A 20,476-nucleotide genomic window follows, 5' to 3' on the forward strand; every position below is an offset into this window, starting at 1 on the left:
TATTCATCTACCAAGATCTTGATATCTAAAAAGTCCACCTCGGTCTTGCTATAAGTGTACGTCAATTTAATGTTATAAGGGTTTTGATTTAGACTTTCCATGAACCCATGTAGTTGTTGTTCCGTGCCCTGCCAGACCATGAGCACGTCATCTATATATCTCAGCCAGCACTGCACATGGTCAGCGGCCATTTGATGAACGAAAATCTTGGCTAGTCCAGGAGCAGAAGGAAGACCGCTTAAAGGGATAAAATGTGCCATTTTGGAGAAGCGGCCCACAACCACTAGAATCACCGAACAGCCGTAGGAGCGGGGCAAATCAGTGATAAAGTCCATGGCGACATTCTCCCAAGGTGAAGTAGGTACCGGCAGAGGATGCAGCAGACCAAACGGAGGCCGACGAGGTGTTTTATTCCTAGCGCTGGAGGAACAGGAGCCAACAAAGTCAGCTACATCTTGGCGGAGAGATGGCCACCAATAATACCGGGATATGAGAGCAAGGGTCTCCTGGATTCCGGCATGACCAGCCAATTTAGAGGAATGCCCCCAAAGAAGAATTTTTCTTTTGGCACTCTCCGGCACGAGAGTCTTGCCAGGAGGTGGAGAAAGCAGCCTCAGCGGTGCCACGGTGATAATCTTCGCGGGCTCGATGATGTGGGACGCTTCCTCCCCGACCTCAAGCGGTTGAAAGACTCTGGACAGGGCATCGGCTTTGGTGTTCCTGTCCCCTGGGTGAAAGTGGAGCTCGAAATCAAAGCGAGCAAAAAACAAGGACCATCTGGCCTGTCGAGGATTAAGTCTCTGGGCGGACTGAAGATAGGCCAGATTCTTGTGGTCCGAGTAAACGACAACTGGGTGAACTGCTCCCTCCAGAAGATGGCGCCACTCCTCCAAGGCCAATTTGATGGCCAAAAGCTCATGGTCGCCAATCGAGTAATTACACTCAGAAGAGGAGAAGGCTTTGGAGAAGAATCCACAAGGCCGCAGGCGACCAGAAGAGGTCTTCTGGGATAAGATAGCCCCGGCTCCTATAGTTGGCGAATCCGAGGAAACGTTGGATGGCTCTTAGGCCGACAGGACGGGGCCATTTGAGAACGGCGGACTGTTTCTCTGGATCCATCTGCAGCCCGGCGTCGGAGAAAATGTAGCCCAGAAATGGCAGCGAGGTTTGCTCGAATAGGCATTTCTCCATCTTAGCATACAAACGATTCTCCCGAAGGCGCTGAAGGACCAGGCGGACCGTCCTTCCTATGGGATGGAAGATCAGAGGAGAAGACAAGGATGTCGTCCAAGTACACTACCACACAGGAGTACAGGAGGTCCCGAAAGATCTCATTGATGAATTCCTGGAACACTGCCGGAGCATTGCACAGACCAAAGGGCATCACCAGGTACTCATAGTGACCATCACGTGTGTTAAAGGCGGTTTTCCATTCATCGCCGGCACGGATGCGGATAAGATTGTATGCTCCCCTGAGATCCAACTTGGAGAAGATCCGTGCCCCTCTGAGACGGTCAAACAACTCCGGAATGAGTGGGAGGGGGTACCGGTTCTTGATGGTGATGTTATTTAGACTCTATAGTCGATGCATGGGCGTAGCGACCCGTCCTTTTTTTTAACAAAGAAGAAACCGGCTCCTGAGGGGGAGGAGGACTTCCGAATAAAACCCTTGACAAGATTCTCCTGGACGTATTCAGACATGGCGGCAGTCTCCGTGGGAGAGAGTGGGTAGATTCTACCCCTAGGCGGAGTGGAACCGGGGATTAACTCGATAGGACAGTCGAAGGACCGGTGTGGTGGAAGGACCTCCGCCTCCTTTTTGTCAAAGACGTCTGCATAGGCCCAGTAAGCAGAAGGCAGCCCCGAAAGCTCCAGGGGTGAACGCGCGGCGACAGATGGACGAATGGGTTTCAGGCACCGGCCCTGACACGCATCTCCCCAGCGCAAAACCTCTCCTGAAGACCAGTTGAGAAACGGCTGATGAGTCCGTAGCCACGGGAGCCCTAGCAGAATGGCGTGAGACAGATCAGGCAACACGTAGAAGGCCACTCTCTCCCGGTGGAGGGCGCCGATTTGCAAAACCACCTCCTCTGTGACTGCCATGATGGGTTCCTGTAGTGGTCTGCCGTCCACCAAAGCGATTAGTCTGGGATTCTTCAGGGTAACCAGGGAATCCGGTATTTGTCCACCACTTCACGCCGGATGAAGCTACCTGCAGCGCCCGAATCCACGTAGGCCACCTCGGACCCAAGCCTCTCCCCTGAAAGTAAAAGAACAGATAACGTGAGAGCTTGAGAGGAGTCATTTACACCTACGGAGGCCTCTCTTACCTGACCTAGGTGGAAGAGTTTCCCAGTCTCTCAGGGCAAGAACGGATGAAGTGGGATGCTCCTCCACAATAAATACAGATACCCTGCACCCGTCTCTCTCTCTGATGTGTCTCAGCCATCCAGACCTGATCTACCTGCATGGGCTCGGGAGGCGAAGTGTGACCGGACCCAGCTGGTCGCGGACTAAAGGAACGAGTAGTGGTCAGAGCTGGCCTAGTGGGTCTCCTGTCCCTAGCAGACTCCCTCGCTCGCTCCTGGAACCGGAGGTCTATTCGAGTGTTCAAAGAGATAAGGTCCTCGAGGGTGGTAGGAGTATCCTGACCCGCTAATTCATCCTTTATCCTGCCCGACAAGCCACGCCAGAAGGCTCCGACCAATGCCGAGTTATTCCAACCCAATTCAGAAGATAACGTGCGGGACCGGATGGCGTACTGACCAACCATCAGGTTGCCCTGGTGAAGGTTGAAAAGCGACTCGGTGAGGAAGGCTACCCGTCCCGGCTCATCAAACACTCTACGAAAGGTGTCCAGAAAAACCAGAATGTTTGAAACCATGGGGTCATCCCTCTCCCAGAGCGGATTCAGCCAGGATATATCTTCCCCCTCTAGATGGGACATGATAAAGGCCACCTTGGCCCTATCGGAGGGATACTGGTGAGGCTGAAGTTCGCAGTGCAGGCTACATTGGTTTAAGAACCCTCTACACTGTTTGGGGTCACTACTGTACCGAGGGGGCTTGGCCAGGCGAGGAGAGGGAAGCGAAGCGGGACCGGGGGTAGTGGCTGCAGCGGCGGACTGGAGAGCCCCCAAACGGTTGTCTACAGAGGCCATATAGGACAGAATATGGGACTGGGCATTGTGCTGTTGACCCAGTTCCTGCCGGAGGTTGGCCAACTGAGCGGCGTTCCCTGGATTGGCAGCCTGTAGGGCAGACAGGTGTGACTCCATGGATTTCATTACAGACATGATGCGCCCCTGGTTCTCCCGTAAGTAGAGCAACTCCTTTTGACCGGGAGCCGAGGCACCGGCGGGATCCATGGCCTGATCGTACTGTTAGCTTTGTACTAGGCAAGGCGGACTTCCCGGAGTGGACCCTCTGGACCGTGACACCGAGGGACCCCGGACGAGCAACCAGGTGGAACCGACCCCTATACAGGGATCGTTAGGAGCAGGTCCAGGGGTTTGAATGCCACGGCAGCCGGAACCAAGAGGGGCGGCTCGGAGTGGAGTGCGGGGACTAACACGGGAAGACAGGTCTGGAGTAGAACAGTAGATACAAACACGGGTAGGCTGGACTGGAACAGGACTGCAGGTGTGGACACAGACAGGCAGGACCGGAGTAGGACAGCAGGTACGGACACGGGTAGGCTGGACTGGAACAGGACTGCAGGTGCGGACACGGACAGGCAGGACCGGAGTAAGACTGCAGGTATGGACACAGGTAGGCTGGACTGGAACAGGACTGCAGGTGCAGACACGGACAGGCAGGACCGGAGTAGGACTGCAGGTATGGACATGGGTAGGCTGGACAGGAACAGGACTGCAGGTGCGGACACGGACAGGCAGGACCGGAGTAGGACTGCAGGTACGGACACGGGTAGGCTGGACAGGAACAGGACTGCAGGTGCGGACACGGACAGGCAGGACCGGAGTAGGACTGCAGGTATGGACACAGGTAGACTGGACTGGAACAGGACTGCAGGTGCGGACACGGACAGGCAGGACCGGAGTAGGACTGCAGGTATGCAGGACTGCAAGGAAGCACAAGGCAGTGAGAGGGAGTGGAAGCTGCAAGGCAATCCACAGGACCTGGATGGATGTCAGAAACAACAATGATAAGGCGCCTCCATTAAGGGAGGGCGGCCTGATATAGCTGCAGATGTGCCCCCATTGGTCCGGCAGTGCTACCGGGTCAGGGCACCGCCGGCCGATAAGATCATAGGCAGAGGGCCGGCCGCGGCCTATGGTGCATGCGCAGAGCACGCAATGACGTCACAGGCCGCAGGCCGGTCAGAGGAGGACAGCGACGCTGGAGCAGGGGAGAGCGAGGCTGCGGCACCAGGTAAGAATGAGCGCTCGCGACGGGGGGGCAGCGCGGCGCATAGCTGGAGGCACAGGGGGCCGTGACAATATTGATGATTTGGTGTTTATTTGGGATAAAAATGTTTTGGGAGATACTTTTATTAGTGATTTTTTTCAACTATCTAGATACCAATGACTATAATCTTAAATTTACCAGCTCAGTACATAATTTTTCGGCCAATTTTCTTGACTTGACTCTAATAGGTGATATGATCACACATCAGATTAATATTTCACCATATAGAAAAAATCCGTATTGTAATAGTATTCTAATGGCTAATTCCAATCATCCCAAACATACTATTAAAAACATTCCTCTTGGTGAATTGATTCGCCTAAAAAGAAATAGCACACAAGAACTCATCTATAAAAAAGAAGCGGATTTAGCCTGCACCAGATTAAGGCTGTGTGCACACGCTGCGGATTAGGTGCGGATTCATCCGCGCAGATTTTGTAAAATCTGCAGGTGAAACCGCAGGTCAAAAGACCTGCGGTTTTACCTGCGGATTGCTCTGCGGTTTTGCCCTGCGGTTTTTCATCTCCTCAATGGAGGAGATGGCAAACCGCAGCAGAATCCGCAGAAAGAATTGACATGTCAATTCTTTCTGCGGATTGAAAACCGCAGATAATCCGCGCGGAAAATTCCGCACCGTCTGCACTGTGGTTTTTGATTCCCATAGGGAATCATAGTACTGTACACACGCTACGGAACCGCAGCAAAATCCGCAGAGTGTGCACACAGCCTTAGTGAATGAGGTTATCCCAGTTATTATCTGGAAAGAGCAAAAAAAACTGGTAGATAATATGGATAGAACCCATTTGTTGTACTCTAAAAAAAAAAAAAAGACAAAATGCAATAATATTGGTAATGGTTCAAATAAAGTTACTTTTACTACATCTTTTAGTCCCCAGTATCATAATATTGTTGCGATTATTAAGCAATATCTGCCCATTCTGTGTCAAGATAAAATCTTAAAAACACTGGTAGATAGTGAATCTATTTTGTTTGTTGCTAAACGTGCCCCCACTCTAAGTTCACTTTTATCTTCTAGCCTTTTCAGGGATCCCTTGTCTCTTAACTCACAGGACACCAACTGGTTAAAAACCAAAGGTTTCTATGGGTGTGGAGCTAATGTGTGCAAATGTTGCAAGCATGCCAAAAAATCTAAAACATTTATGTCTATGCACAATAATAAGACTTTTGATATTCTTTCATATATTAATTGTAATACTGCCAATGTTATCTCTTTAATTAATTGTGAAATTTGCAACAAACAGTATGTAGGTTGCACTATGAATACTTTCAAAAAAAGGATCAGAAAACATCTTTCTGATGCGGTTAATTTGCCACCAGCAGGAGCCTCTGTAGTTTCCCGACATTTTTCCCAAATACATGGGGGTGATGTCAAGGGTTTTTCTTTTATAGGTATTGAACCAGAAAGAGGGGGGAATTATCACAAAAAAATTCTTGCAAGAGAAAGCAAATGGATGTTTCTTTTAGATACAAGGTTACCGCATGGATTCAATAATAGAATGGATCTAGCAATACATTATAAATAATTTCTGATCTCATGTTTTTCCAAGTAGTGTTATTATATCTCAGTCATAATATTTTCATTATATAACACCGTTGTATTAATGTAATAATGTGTGGTTTTAATTATTTCTTTATCCTGGTCAGATAACATTGTTAGCGCAGGTACTGTGCACACTGATGCTTTTTTTCTCTACTTGTTTCCGGAAGCTATAGAGTTAACATTGAAGGATGTTATCCACACCTGTTACTACTTCTTGATTATGAGGTTAAGAAATGTTTTTTCTACTTAAGAATGTTGGAGTATTCCAGAAGCAGTTTGAGACCGTGAAGAAGGCGGCAGCTGTTACCGCCGAAACTCGTAGTCTGTTCAGCATTATGTCTGCATCTTGTTACTGAACTCTGGATTTTTTAAATTATCTGCAATAAAAATTCTTGGATTTTATTATACCACCTGAAGTTTCCGCTTGCTGGACTTTTCTGCCTTGATTTCTACATTGTTGGACTTGTTCCCAGTCTTGGTCCGTGCAACACAGAGGAAGCAGGTTTTTACCATCCAGAGCTCGGAGGTTAGCTGGTCTATGTGTTGTTTATATATATATATATATATATATATATATATATATATTGTATAGAAATGTACACGAGCACCATCTTGAGGTTATTTCTGGTTATTTCTCAGACTACACAAGAACCCCTGGATCTGTTAATTTTTATTACTGTACTTTGGTCTCGCAAAGTGTTTCATTTATGCATTTATTTTATTGTGCTTCACTGGATACGTTTTGAAAAATTACTGTATGTATATGCAACAAAGATTTGTCATGTACTATATAACTCTTTGTCCCTTTCCCCAATCGTCCCTGTGCAACTGAACCGAATGCACAGCAATAAAGAGGACTTGTCAGTTGCCACAAACGTGCTTTTTTTGGCCTGCTGTTCTGAATCTGGAGTTTTTCTCTTTTGTTTCTATGCTTCTCTGTTCCTGAAAAATTGCCCCCACCTACCTGTATATACAGTGCCTCGCGAAAGTATTCAGCCCCCTGGAACTTTTCAACTTTTTCCTGCATATCATGCTTCAAACATAAAGATGCCAAATGTAAATTTTTGGTGAAGGATCAACAACAAGTAGAACACAATTGTGAAGTTGAACGAAATTTATTGGTTATTTTACATTTTTGTGGAAATTCAAAAACTAAAAAGTGGGGCGTGCATTATTATTCAGCCCCTTTAACTTAATACTTTGTTGCGCCACCTATTGCAGTGATTACAGCTGCAAGTCGCTTGAGGTATGTCTCTATCAGTTTTGTACATCGAGAGACTGAAATTCTTGCCCATTCTTCCTTGACAAACAGCTCGAGCTCAGTGAGGTTTGATGGAGATCGTTTGTGAACAGCAGTTTTCAGCTCTTTCCACAGATTCTCGATTGGATTCAGGTCTGGACTTTGACTTGGCCATTCTAACACCTGGATACGTTTATTTGTGAACCATTCCATTGTAGATTTTGCTTTAAGTTTGGGATCATTGTCTTGTTGGAAGACAAATCTCTGTCCCAGTCTCAGGTCTTTTGCAGACTCCAACAGGTTTTCTTCAAGAATGGTCCTGTATTTGGCTCCATCCATCTTCACATCAATTTTAACTATCTTCCCTGTCCCTGCTGAAGAGAAGCAGGCCCAAACCATGATGCTGCCACCATCATGTTTGACAGTGGGGATGGTGTGTTCAGGGTGATGTGCTGTGTTGCCTTTATGCCAAACATATCATTAGACATTGTTGCCAAAAAGTTCGATTTTGGTTTCATTTGACCTGAGCACCTTCTTCCACAGGTTTGGTGTGTCTCACAGGTGGCTTGTTGCAAACTTTCAATGACACTTTTTATGGATATCTTTGAGAAAAGACTTTCTTCTTGCCGCTCTTCCATAAAGGCCAGATTTGTGCAGTGTATGACTGATTGTTGTCCTATGGACAGACTGTCCCACCTCAGCTGTAGATCTCTGCAGTTCTTCAAGAGTGATCATGGGCCTCTTGGCTGCATCTCTGATCAGTCTTCTCCTTGTTTGAGATGAAAGTTTAGAGGGATGGCCGGGTCTTGGTAGATTTGCAGTGGTAAGATACTCCTTCCATTTCAATATGATCGCTTGCACAGTGCTCCTTGGGATGTTTAAATTTTTGGAAATCATTTTGTATCCAAATCCAGCTTTAAACTTCTCCACAACAGTATCACGGACCTGCCTGTTGTGTTCCTTGGTCTTCATGATGCTCTCTGTGCTTCAAACAGAACCCTGAGACTATCACAGAGCAGGTGCATTTATACGGAGACTTGATTACACACAGGTGGATTATATTTATCATCATTAGTCATTTAGGATAACATTGGATCATTCAGAGATCCACATTGAACTTCTGGAGTCAGTTTGCTGAACTGAAAGTAAAGGGGCCGAATAATATTGCACGCCCCACTTTTCAGTTTTTGAATTTCCACAAAAAATTAAAATAACCAATAAATTTCGTTCAACTTCACAATTGTGTCCCACTTGTTGTTGATTCTTCACCAAAAATTTATATTTGGTATCTTTATGTTTGAAGCATGATATGTGGGAAAAGGTTGAAAAGTTCCAGGGAGCCGAATACTTTCGCAAGGCACCGTAAATCTAGTCTTTTCACCAAGTCAACAAGACAGCCAAGGACTGTCATGGAGGAGAGTTGAGGACTACTCCCATTTGGATAAATATCCTACATTTGTAGACAGTGACAAAGGCCAAAAAGAAAAGCAACTCCAAATTCAGGAAAACGCTGGCATTTACATCAGTTAAGACTGTCCCTGCTGTCAAATGATTAGTAACACCCAATGCAATAAACTCAGACATTCTCTCTAGAGGTGACTGCAGTTTGCTAATGGTATTTTTTTTTATTTTTAATAAATCTAGGTCTAAGAGGGGGATTTAGTTCTCATATGAAAAAATGACTTAACACTTACTGTGTTGCATATTTCAGAATGTGAAATTGAACATTTATAGTTTGAGGAATGTGGCTTTTAGTTTCAGGAAAGTTGATAGAGCAGGGACATGTTTTAAAAGTTTATCAAGCTACTACTAATTACATTTCTCTAAAAATAGTTATTTCAGGGTCCTATCAGTATTTGGCTTACTTAATGTATTTAAACTGTATTTTTATTAAGCAGATCAAGAATAGCTTACTGTTAAAATCTATGGAATCTAAAACATTAGAAGTGGAAATCATCTCATAATAACAGTATTACCACACAAATTAAAGCGATTACACTATTTTCCGGCATATAAGACGACCCCCAACTTTTCCAGTTAAAATATAGAGTTTGGGATATAAGCACCGTATAAGACTTCCCCTCTTCCAGTGTTTGCTGCGCTGTAATGTGCATGACAGCGCGGCAAACACCACTTCTGATCAGCGGGGAAATCATCCCCGATTGTCAGAGAACCACAGTTCCCATGCTGTCAAAAGAGAGCGTGAGCCCGCAGCTGTGATCGGAGGTATAAAGGTTACCTCTAGTCAGTGGTGTCTGCTGATGGGATAACCGCTCCCATCATCCGACACCTATAGCCGCTAATTACAGTGAGTGCAGGAGCGGCAGATGGGAGCATTCATCTGCTGCTCCTGCTCTGTAAATAAAAAGGATAACTTAAAAAAAACAGCGTGGGTTCCCCCCTATTTTTGATAACCAGCCAGACAAAACTCACAGCTGGGGACTGCAATCCTCAGCTGTCAGCTTCAGCAAGGCTAGTTATCAAGAACAGAGGGGTCCCCACACTGTTTTTTAAAATTATTTAAATAAATAGTTTAAAAAAAAAACGGCATGGAGGTTCCCCCAATTCTTGACAACCAACCTTGCTAAAGCCGACAGCTGGGGGCTGGTATTCTCAGGCTGGTAAGGGCCATGGATTTTAACCCCCCCAGCCTAAAAATAGCAGCCCGCTGCTGCCCAGAACAGACACATCTATTAGATGCACCAATTCTGGTGCTTTGCCCAGCTCTTCACACTTGCCCTGCAGCGGTAGCAAGTGAAGTTCATATTTGTGGGGTTGATGTTACCTTTGTATTGTCAAGTGACATCAAGCCCACAGCTTAGTAATGGGGAGGCGTCTATAAGACACCAATCCATTACTAATCTTGTAGTTGTATGGTAAATAAAGACACAGCCAGAATAAAGTCCTTTTTTAGAAATAAAACAAAACACAGTTTTCCATTTTTATTTAAACGCCTAATTCCAGCAAAGCCCTCATTCTCCTGTAATAAAAGTAAACTAGCAACTTATTCACCAGTGGTTTTCAGCCTGGACAGACGCATCTTGGCACTGTCCAGGTTGAAAACTGTTTATCCCCCAAACATGGATTACGACGTGAGACAGAACGATGGACAGGTATGGTATATTGTTGTTTTTTTCATTTTTGGTTTATTACAGGAGATCCAGGGCTTCAGTGGAATTACGCAAGGTTGTAAATATGGTTTAATTGAGATTATTAAAGGAGTCTCTGTCATTCTTTCAATTAAAGAACTTTTTTCTGGCTGTCTGTGTTTATTTACAATGTGACTATTGGATTAGTAATAGATAGGTGTCCTATTGATGCCTCTCCATTACTAAGCCATGGGCTTGATGTCACCAGACAATACAAAGCTGACATCAACCCCCACAACTATCACCCCACTTGCCACCGCTACCGGGCAAGTAGGAAGAGCTGGGCAAAGCGCCAGAATTGGCGCATCTAATAGATGTGCCTTTTCTTGGCAGCTGCGGACTGCTATTTATAGGCTGGGGGCCAATTTCCATGGCCCCTTACCAGCCTGAGAATACCATCCCCCAGCTGTCAGCTTTAGCAAGGCTTATTGTCAAAAATTGGCGGGACCCCATGTTTTTAAAAATGTAAATAATTTAAAAAATATGGCTTGGGGACCCCTCTATTCTTGATAGCCAACCTTGCTGAAGCTGACAGCTGAGGGTTGCAGCCCCCAGTTGTGAGTTTTGCCTGGCTGGTTATCAAAAATACAGGGGGACCCAAGCCATTTAAAAAAAAATATTTATTTACAGTGCAGGAGCGGTTGATGGATACTCCCATGCGCCGCTCCTGCTCTCACTGTAATTAGTGGTAGCAGGTGTCGGATGATGGGAGCAGTAGTCCCAGCAGCTGACACCAGTGACCGGAGGTAAACTTTATACCTCTGATCTCAGCTGAGTGCTCACGCTTTCTTCTGACAGTGTGGAAACCATGGCTCTCTGACAGGCGGGGATGATTTCACTGCCGATCAGAAGCGGTGTTTGCCGCGCTGTCATGTGCATGTCACCTGGTGTTCAGGCAGCGGAATCCAAATAGTACGTAACTTTCCTGTTTGGGTTCGCCCATCTCTATTTCTGAGGACTGCAGTGAAGTGGCATAGGCCGCTCTCTCTTTTCTCCATAACCCGGGCATCACAGACCCCTGTAGCTTGCTTCACTAAAGATGACACCTGGCGTATAAGACGACCCCCCCCGACTTTTGATTTTCAGGGGTTAAAAAGTCATCCTATACGCCGGAAAATACGGTAGTTATAAGTCTTACCACTCCCTGTGGTCAACTGCTGGTAAAAAACAGACACCTGTCTCCAGTCTGTGTTCAGCATCTTTTTCTGGTGCTTCCAATGTTCACGAGCACTTCTATGGGAGAATCTTGTGGGAACAATTTTGTGTAATCTACATCTGTCTTCTTGTATACTGTTATACTGCATGAATTGATGAGTTGTTGTCCATAAAACACAATACACACAGCAAAGAAGCTTTCTAAATATAAGTATTAATTTTCTCCTGGCCAATAATTATTTCTGATGAATAGTACACTGGTAAGGTCATGGGAGCTAAATGTTCCCTCAGTTAGGCTAATCTGTTTATGGCTCAGTCTGAGTCAATCTATAATGATCAAAGACAAATTCTGATGAAAAGATTTGAAGTAACAAGTTACCCTAGTGAGGAATTGGATAAGGACAGTAAAATAAAGGGATAGGGAAAACATGTTGAGATGTAAATATGTCAATCAAAAAGGCAATAAATGGTTGATGTGTTACATAATTTCATTACTGATATTTTGAGAAACATAAAGATAATTAGGAAAGAAGTTTAAAAATACATATTTTTAGATGCAATAGAAATCAAGTCTCATAGTAATGAACCAGGGAAGTGATGGTGGCTTTTAGATACACATGTACAATACAAGACCATCTAGTGCAGATTTGTGTACAAGTAAGTGAAATGAATAGCATCAACTTATTAAGAGTTTTTTATCCTTGTACGTGATAAAAAAAACCTGTAAAACATGAAATCCGAAAAAGCAGGATTCATGCGAAACAGGACCAACATAAAATACATGAAGGATAGGATGGATAGAGTAGATGCAAATAATGTTGTCTATTTACTTCATTGTATTTGCTGCCACCAGAACAAGAGATGTACAGGCTGTAAGATGAAAACTAGATTATACTAACATATTAGAAATATTGGGAACAAAGTGCTTCCACATAGTATATCAGCTTCCTTTCAGTACTATTATTGTGGTTATCTGAAAAATTTCAGAGCAATGGGGATTTGCCTGCTAAAAAGGGATTAATGGCAATGCCATTAGGGCTCTGTGACAGGAAAAACAGAGCATATTTTTAAGCTGAACACCGTCACCTAATGGACTGCATACAAAACGTGATATTATTATTATTATGCATTTATATAGCGCCATTTATTCCATGGCACTTTACATGTGAGAAGGGGAAATATAGACAAGTATAATAAACATGTGTAAGACAAGGGACACACAAGTACATAAGGAGAGGAGACCCTGGCTGCGAGAGCTCCCAGTCTACAGGGATGGGTGAAGATACAGTAGGAGATGGTAAAGCAGGTCGTGTGGTGGTTCAGTAGACCAAGGATCATTGCAGGCTGTAGGCTTGTCGGAACAGGTGGATCTTCAGGTTCTTCTTGAAGGTTTCCGTTGATGGTGAGAGTCTGATGTGTTGCGGCAGAGAGTTCCAGAGTATGGGGGAAGCCCGGGAGAAGTCTTACTTTATTGTGAAATAAGTATTGTATTATGACTTTAAGTTGTATATAACCTGGAAATACTGTTACAAGTGTATACATAACAAGCAGTGGAAACATGGTGGCTCCTTGACTTTTTATGTAATGATATGATTTAAAGGGAACCTGTCACCTTGTTTTTGAGCTATCAGCTGTGGCCAAAACAAGTTTTATTATATTCACCGGGGGGGGGGCGGTCCTGTGCGGTCCGGTCTGATGAACGTCGCAGGTCCAGCGCCTCACATCTTCATGCAATGTCGTCATCTTCCTTGCTTCGTGTTGTGGCTCCTGCACAGGCATACTGATCTGCCCTTTTGAGGGCAGAGCCAAGTACTGCAGTATGTAGGCGCCGGGAAAGGTCAGGGGGCCCATCGGACCGGACCACATAGGACTCATACTTGACATTGAAGATGGGGCAATACCCCAAAACACTGTCTGCAAATTGAGATTCCGATTTGGCTTTTATCTTAAGTCATATTGCAAGACTCGTTAAAGGGTCGATATTGACTTGTAGGATGGCTACTTCCAATCAGTGGCTCTAGAGTTCAAGTCCTCTTTCTCTCTGAAAAGGTAATTTGCATATTTAATTTCCCAAAGGAGAATGCAAGGCATTTAAGTCTCCTCATACTGATGAGCCAGACCTGGCATGTCACTCTCCACAAGGAGAAACTTTACTTCTTAAGGTACCGTCACATTTAGCGATGCACCAGCGATCCCGACAACAATATGACCCGGTCAGGATCGCTGGTGCATCGCTAAATGGTCGCTAATGAGCTGCCAAACAGGCAGATCTCACCAGCGATGCAGCAGCGGTCGGTGGTCATTACTTACCTGTCAGACGCGGCGATGAAGACGTCCTCCCGCCCGCGTCCACGCGTCGCTCGTCGGTGCCAGCAGGAAGTGGCCAACGAGAAATGGCCTAGGACGTTCTCGCGCGATCAGCGATAACCAGTGGGGGGAGCTGGTCGGCGGTAAGTATCACACATAGCGATATCGCTAGCAATATCGCTGCTGCGTCACAAATTCTGTGACGCATTAGCGATATCGCTAGCGATCTCGCTTAGTGTGACGGGCCCTTAAGAAGTAATCTTTTGTTTTATAAGCTTCCACACAGTATTCCTTTGTCTTGCTTTTTTGTATTCTTAGAGAGTGCCCACAATAGGATTACATTGTGCACAAAAGTCTCCTTTGTCCTTCCACTACCACTGGTGACAACAATACAAATGGTGTAGCATACACACAAATTGGCTTGTAGAAACAAGGAGGCATCAGTTAAAATAAGCTTAACACAGAAAAGACACAGGTTTGACATATTTGCCTAGTGGTAACTAGACTGTTGTGTGTCTTAGGTAGGAGACAGAAGTAAGGAGCTGCAGACGCTATCCAGGCAATGATTGAGTACATAGAGTCCAATTCAAAAACTGGGTGGGTGTTCTATCCGCTGGTGAGCACAGCAAAAATTGGAAAGGAAGGAGGAAGTGAAAGCATTCCAACCCAGGAATAAAAGAAAAAAAACTTTATTTCGGCACGTCAAACCAAGTTAGAAGCATAAGAAACACCTGACGCATTTCATGCGCCAGAATCGCGTCACGTGCTTCTTATGTTTTTAACTTGGTTTGACGTGCCAAAATAAAGTTTTTTTTTCCTTTATTCCTGGGTTGGAGTGCTTTCACTTCCTCCTTCCTTTCCAATTTTTGTTGTGTGTCTTAGTACTCTAAGAAAATTGCTAAAAATATTAACCCCATTCCTGTGCATATCCTTATACTTAGTTGTAATTTAAATAAAATCAGTGCTCATACAAATAATTATTTTTAATAATCACAGTTGTACAGAACACTGTGGAATATTATTTCATTATAGCATATTTAGCATTCAAAACTGAGAAAACAACTTGATTCTTTCAGCCATTGTTTAAGTCATTTTGAAGACAAAGGACTACTTTGGATTGCTGTAAATCTGTCCATTGAAAGCAAACGATTCCTTTTTTGTTGCTTATTTAAAGTTAATGATACAGAAATCCGAGGAGGCCAGAAGGCAAAGAGTGAGCGCACCGCCCTCCCTATAGGTTTACTGTTGAAATTAAAAAACATGAAGAATTGGTAGTTAGATGATCATTTGGAAAGCAAAATTGTATTGTTTTGCAAAGGGAAAAATCTGCAGTGACAATTTCAAACGAATCTGATTGGGTAGTTTTTCTAAAATCTTTGCTTTATTTTTATTTGAGATGTGTTTAAGTAGTAAATAAACTCTTTGCAAAAAAATATAGGGATCATTTAATATTTCAGATAATGAAATTGCGTAACACACTTTTATTATCAGAAAAAACTCTATATGGAATCGGGGGAAGAATTGACCATGTAGCAAGACGGTAGTTGGAAAAGCTCCTTGATATACATGCAGTTCCCTAAACTTAAATGGGTTTTCTCATTACCTATTTATAGAAAATGCCATAGATGTATAATTACTAATAATCACTTGAAAATAGGACTGACAAAAACTGCCATGCTCAGCTGTCCCTAGACATTGAATAAAGCAGAATGGTGCAGTAGTGTCCACAGCTTAATTCAAACTTCTCTTTAAAATGGTCCTGGGAGAGAGGCCCCCAGTGATCAGAGTTATTGACATGCTTAAAAAAGATTCTACAGCTAGACCAAAAGTTGTTTCAATGTGCGTAAAATGAAAAAATATTAAACTTACTAATATACTTGAATTAGGAAAGCTGTCCTGTTCTCTAGATATTAGCGCTAGTCCAAGATCCTGGGAACTCAACTTTCTGTTTTAATTTTACATGGAAAAGAGCTTCCTCCCCTCCCAGTGTTGTGATGTAATGAAGGGGGTTGGCTGAGTGACTCATTTTTACTAACTAAGCTTGGGAAGAAGTTCTTTCCTGTGTTGAAACAAAACTGGAAATGAACATTCCAGACCTCTGGACCATCACTAATTTGATGAGCTATCATAATCAAAGTATATTCGGAAGTTTAATCTTTCTTCACTTTACACACATTAAGCTTTTTTTTTTTCTAGCTAGTGAAACACTTTAAGGCTATGGGCCCACGTAGCGTTTTAAAACGCACAATGAAAACCAGACTCCTTCCCAGAAATCGTGCGGTTTTTTCCGCGCGATTTCACCGTGATTTTACAGCGATTCTGTTTGCGATTTTGCCGCGATTTTCTCAAGCACTTTCCAAGCGATTTGAAGCATCGCTTGGAAAGTGATTGACAGGTTGGTCACACTCGTCAAACATAGTGTTTGACAAGTGTGACCAGCTTTTTACTAATGAGGCCGCCTATGCGGCCTCAATAGTAAAAGATAAAATGTTAAAAATGATAAAAAAATAAAAAAATCGGGGTATATTTACCTTCCGACGTCCCGCGCAGTCTCAGCGACTCTCCCGAGACCTGTGATGACGTTGGTCTCCCGTTACTATAGCGATCTCGCGAGTCTGCTAGAGTCACGCAAGACTACGTCATCACAGGACCTTGCCGCAAAGCATTACTGGGAACGCTGAGGCCCGGGAATGCAGCGCGGGACGTCGGAAGGTAAATATACCCCGATTTTTTATTCTTTTTTTTTACAGGGGTATGGTACCCAGGGCCTGGAGGACAGTCTCCTCTCCTCCACACCGTGGGTACCAACCGCACATGAGACGCTTAACTTCCCGCATGGTGGGCATAGCCACATGCGGGAAGTAAGCGATTCTCATGCATTCCTATGGGTGCGGAATCGCGGCAATTCTTTGCGATTCCGCACAAAAGAATGAGCATGCTGCGATTTTTTCCGCGATGCGATTCTGCCGCGGAAAAAAGAGCAGCATTAGCACAGCATGTGCGGAATGCCATAGGAATGCATGGGGTGCGTTCTGTACAAGATTTTTGAACATTTTCGCGCCGAAAATCGAGGCAAAAACGCTTAAAAATCACATCGTGGGCACACAGCCTAAAACTACAATCAGGATTTGTGTGTTTCAGATTCCAAATACACTAATGTAGATGAGGCCTTTACACTTGGAAGTGTCTTCTTTATGATAGAAGCAGCTAACACCTTTGCCCACTGAAAACTGAAATCTCTTGTGTATAGTACCCATAATGGCTAAAAATTAGGCTCTCAGTTATGCCTATTATCAATATATATACACAAGAAATTGGTGACAGAATAGATTTTTAACTGCTCTGCTTCATCTAAAACAGGGATGTCAAACTCAAATCACTGGCCAACCTTGATATTTTTTTAAAACCATGTCTACAATTGAGGACGTTCTTCCTCAAGCTCAAATATAACAATGAACTTTTTCATATGGAAACAAATGCAAGTTTTGCTTAAACAACGAATCTGGAGCAAGCAAAGCTTAAAGGGAATCTGTCACCAGGTTTTTGCTACCCCATCTAAAGGCAGCATAATCTAGGGGCAGAGACTCTGATTCCAGCTATGTATCACTTACTGGGCTGCTTGATATAATTTTGATAAAATCACTGTTTAATCTGACGCAGATCTAGCATTGCTCTGAATGCATAGCTCTGTATAACCCCACCCACAACATGATTGTCAGCTTTCTGGCCAAGTACAGTGTACACAGAAAGCTACCATTCAGTGGTGGAGATGGGGTTATACAGAGCTCATGAATATGCTTGACTACCTGGCAGCAGGTCTACTAGTCCTCTAATGATAATCTGCTGAAAAAAAAAATTGGGTGAAAATCCTAATTTGCAATAAATACTTTAGATTAGATTATTCTATATATGTATATAATCTAATCTGTTTATGGCAAATTAGACTAGTCATTTTTATTCATTACCCCTTAAAATAAAATAACATTTTAATATAGAACAATAAAAGTTATACTTTATTGACTTGCTAGAGAGGGGTCATTTTAGGATTAGACAACATACCCTTCCCAGGTCATGCATCTCCATTTGTGTTTTTTTTAAAGCTGTATTAAATAATGGCATGAGCGCACTGGCTCAATAGCGTACCTGTGCCCAGCTTGTGGAGGAGACAGAGGGTAGTAGGCGCTATGCACGCTGAGATGTATGGGAGAGCTCAAGGGAAGTGCGCACTGATGTAGGGAGAAGAGGAGGAAACTTCCTTCTCATGGGAATGCCGCTCAGGAAGTACGTCATAGCTGGGGAGCGCCTTACTACGAGGTGTGCTGTAAACAGCTTGTAATAACCAGGAAGCGTTCTGGACCAGAAGCGCGGTGTTTATAATATTAGAAAACGCTATGTACTAATAGGTCAGCTTTAGTAGACATTTGTTATTTCCTAGCGGGCCAAACATTTGGCTGGCGCACCTCAGTTTGACATTTATAATCTAACAAAACCTAAAATGTTAGAATTAATAATTGCAGCTGGAAAAAAGTGACACATAGTGCTATATTCTAGCTTCCTAAAGGGCCTGTCACACTAAGCGATATCGCTAGCAATATCGCTATAACGTCACTGGTTTTTGTGACGTAGCAGTGATATTGCTAGCGATATCGCTATGTGTGATACTTACCACCGACCGGCTCCCCCGCTGATTATCGCTGATCACGCGAGAACGTCCTGGGCCGTTTCTCGTCGTCAGCTTCCTGCTGGGCTTCCTGTGGCGCCGACGAGCGACGCGTGGACTCGGGTAGGAGGACGTCAGGATCGCCTTGTCTGACAGGTAAGTAACGACCCTCGACCGCTGCGATGTCGCTGGTGAGATCTGCCTGTGTGGCAGCTCACTAGCGACCACTTAGTGATGCAACAGTGATCCAGACCGTGTCTTATCGTTGTCGTGATCGCTGGTGCATCGCTAAGTGTGACAGTACCTTAAGAGTTCATATACTCTTCAGCAGATACCTGTAGGCCGGACCATAATCATTGACTCAGTACAATCTCCAAGGCAAACATTTTTCCAGTAGATATAACCTTTGGCATTCAGTTGGACAAGGTAGCAATTGTCATACCACCACCCACTGTAGGTATTGGCACAGTGAGAACTACTCCGATCCTGATCTTTGTCTTTTGTAGAGAATTTCATGTTGTCATGGACAGTGTTTGAGTCATAAATAGTTAGACTGTCTGGTGCGGTGCCTGAGTGCCTTCCTAGACGCAGTGCATATCCATTCACTTCTTTGTCTAGGCTGAAGATATCATAGTCAGCATGCCACTCCTTATCATTCTTATCCTTTAGAACGAAGCGCACCATGTAGGCCCTCTGAGCTGTGAGCAGGTGAATGTACTCATTACCCAGCCAAAATTCCTTCATCACGTTTCCGAATCCATACTTGAATGTGGTCCAAGATTCATGCCAAGTAATTTCAGTAGTTTTGGAGTTTCTCTGGACAATGGTCCAATGTTTACCATCTTCATCTGCATGACAATAAACTACTAGAGGAGGTGTTGATTGGGGCTTGATCACATACACACCACTAGGGCTGTTTTTTGGCAGTTTATCACAGTCTATGGGGAAATCTGAAAAAAAAAATCTGAATCTGTCAATGCCATGTACCAAATCTTAACACGTGGTAACACATTACATGGAATACCTTACTTTGAGTGGAATTGTATAATTAAAAAACATTTTTAACCATGCTACACCCCATGACAGAATCTATTAAGATATCTAATATTAATATATATATATACATACACTGCTCAAAAAAATAAAGGGAACACTTAAAACAACAGAATATAACTCCAAGTAAATCAAACTTCTGAGAAATCAAACTGTCCACTTAGGAAGCAACACTGATTGACAATCAATTTCACATGCTGTTGTGCAAATGGAATAGACAACAGATGGAAATTATTGGCAATTATCAAGACACACTCAATAAAGGAGTGGTTCTGCAGGTGGGACCACAGACCGCATCTCAGTACCATTGCTTTCTGGCTGATGTTTTGGTCACTTTTGAATCTTGGTTGCGCTTTCACACTCGTGGTAGCATGAGACGGACTGTACAACCCACACAAGTGGCTCAGGTAGTGCAGCTCACCCAGGATGGCACATCAATGTGAGTTGTGGCAAGAAGTTTTGCTGTATCTGTCAGCGTAGTGTCCAGAGGCTGGAGGTGCTACCAGGAGACAGGCCAGTACACCTGGAGACATGGCGGGGGCCGTAGGAGGGCAACAACCCAGCAGCAGGACCGCTACCTCAGCCTTTGTGCAAGGAGGAACAGGAGGAGCACTGCCAGAGCCCTGCAAATGACCTCCAGCAGGCCACAAATGTGCATGTGTCTGCACAAACGGTTAGAAACCGACTCCATGAGGATGTTCTGAGTGCCCGACATCCACAGATGAGGATTGTGCTCACAGCCCAACACCGTGCAGGACGATTGGCATTTGCCAGAGAACACAGTGTTTGGCAGATTTTACATTGATGCCTTGTGCTCATCACAGATGAGAGCAAGTTCACACTGAGCACTTGTGATAGACATGACAGAGTCTGGAGACACTGCAGAGAATGTTCTGCTGCCTGCAACATCCTCCAGCATGACTG

General features: G+C 44.2%; 1 protein-coding gene across 2 annotated transcripts in view; it reads right to left on the reverse strand.

Annotated features, from left to right (window-relative positions):
• Positions 1-20,476, reverse strand: part of LOC141080515 (fibrinogen-like protein 1-like protein) — a 76,640-nt gene that overhangs the window by 48,643 nt on the left and 7,521 nt on the right. Inside the window, exons 3-4 of one of the 2 annotated variants that reach the window (XM_073565764.1) lie at positions 18,835-19,449; positions 14,805-15,081 (exon numbers count right to left, since the gene is read on the reverse strand). In XM_073565764.1, coding sequence (XP_073421865.1) covers positions 15,071-15,081; positions 18,835-19,449 — 626 coding nt within the window. In that variant the 3' untranslated portion in view covers positions 14,805-15,070. Of the gene's footprint in view, positions 1-14,804; positions 15,082-16,370; positions 19,450-20,476 lie in introns of those variants that run through there. The other variant, XR_012228956.1, reaches the window with a different exon arrangement.

The sequence above is a fragment of the Dendrobates tinctorius genome, unplaced genomic scaffold (genome assembly GCF_039654945.1).
Source record: "Dendrobates tinctorius isolate UK_male_01 unplaced genomic scaffold, ASM3965494v1 ptg000016l, whole genome shotgun sequence".
NCBI lineage: Eukaryota > Metazoa > Chordata > Amphibia > Anura > Dendrobatidae > Dendrobates > Dendrobates tinctorius.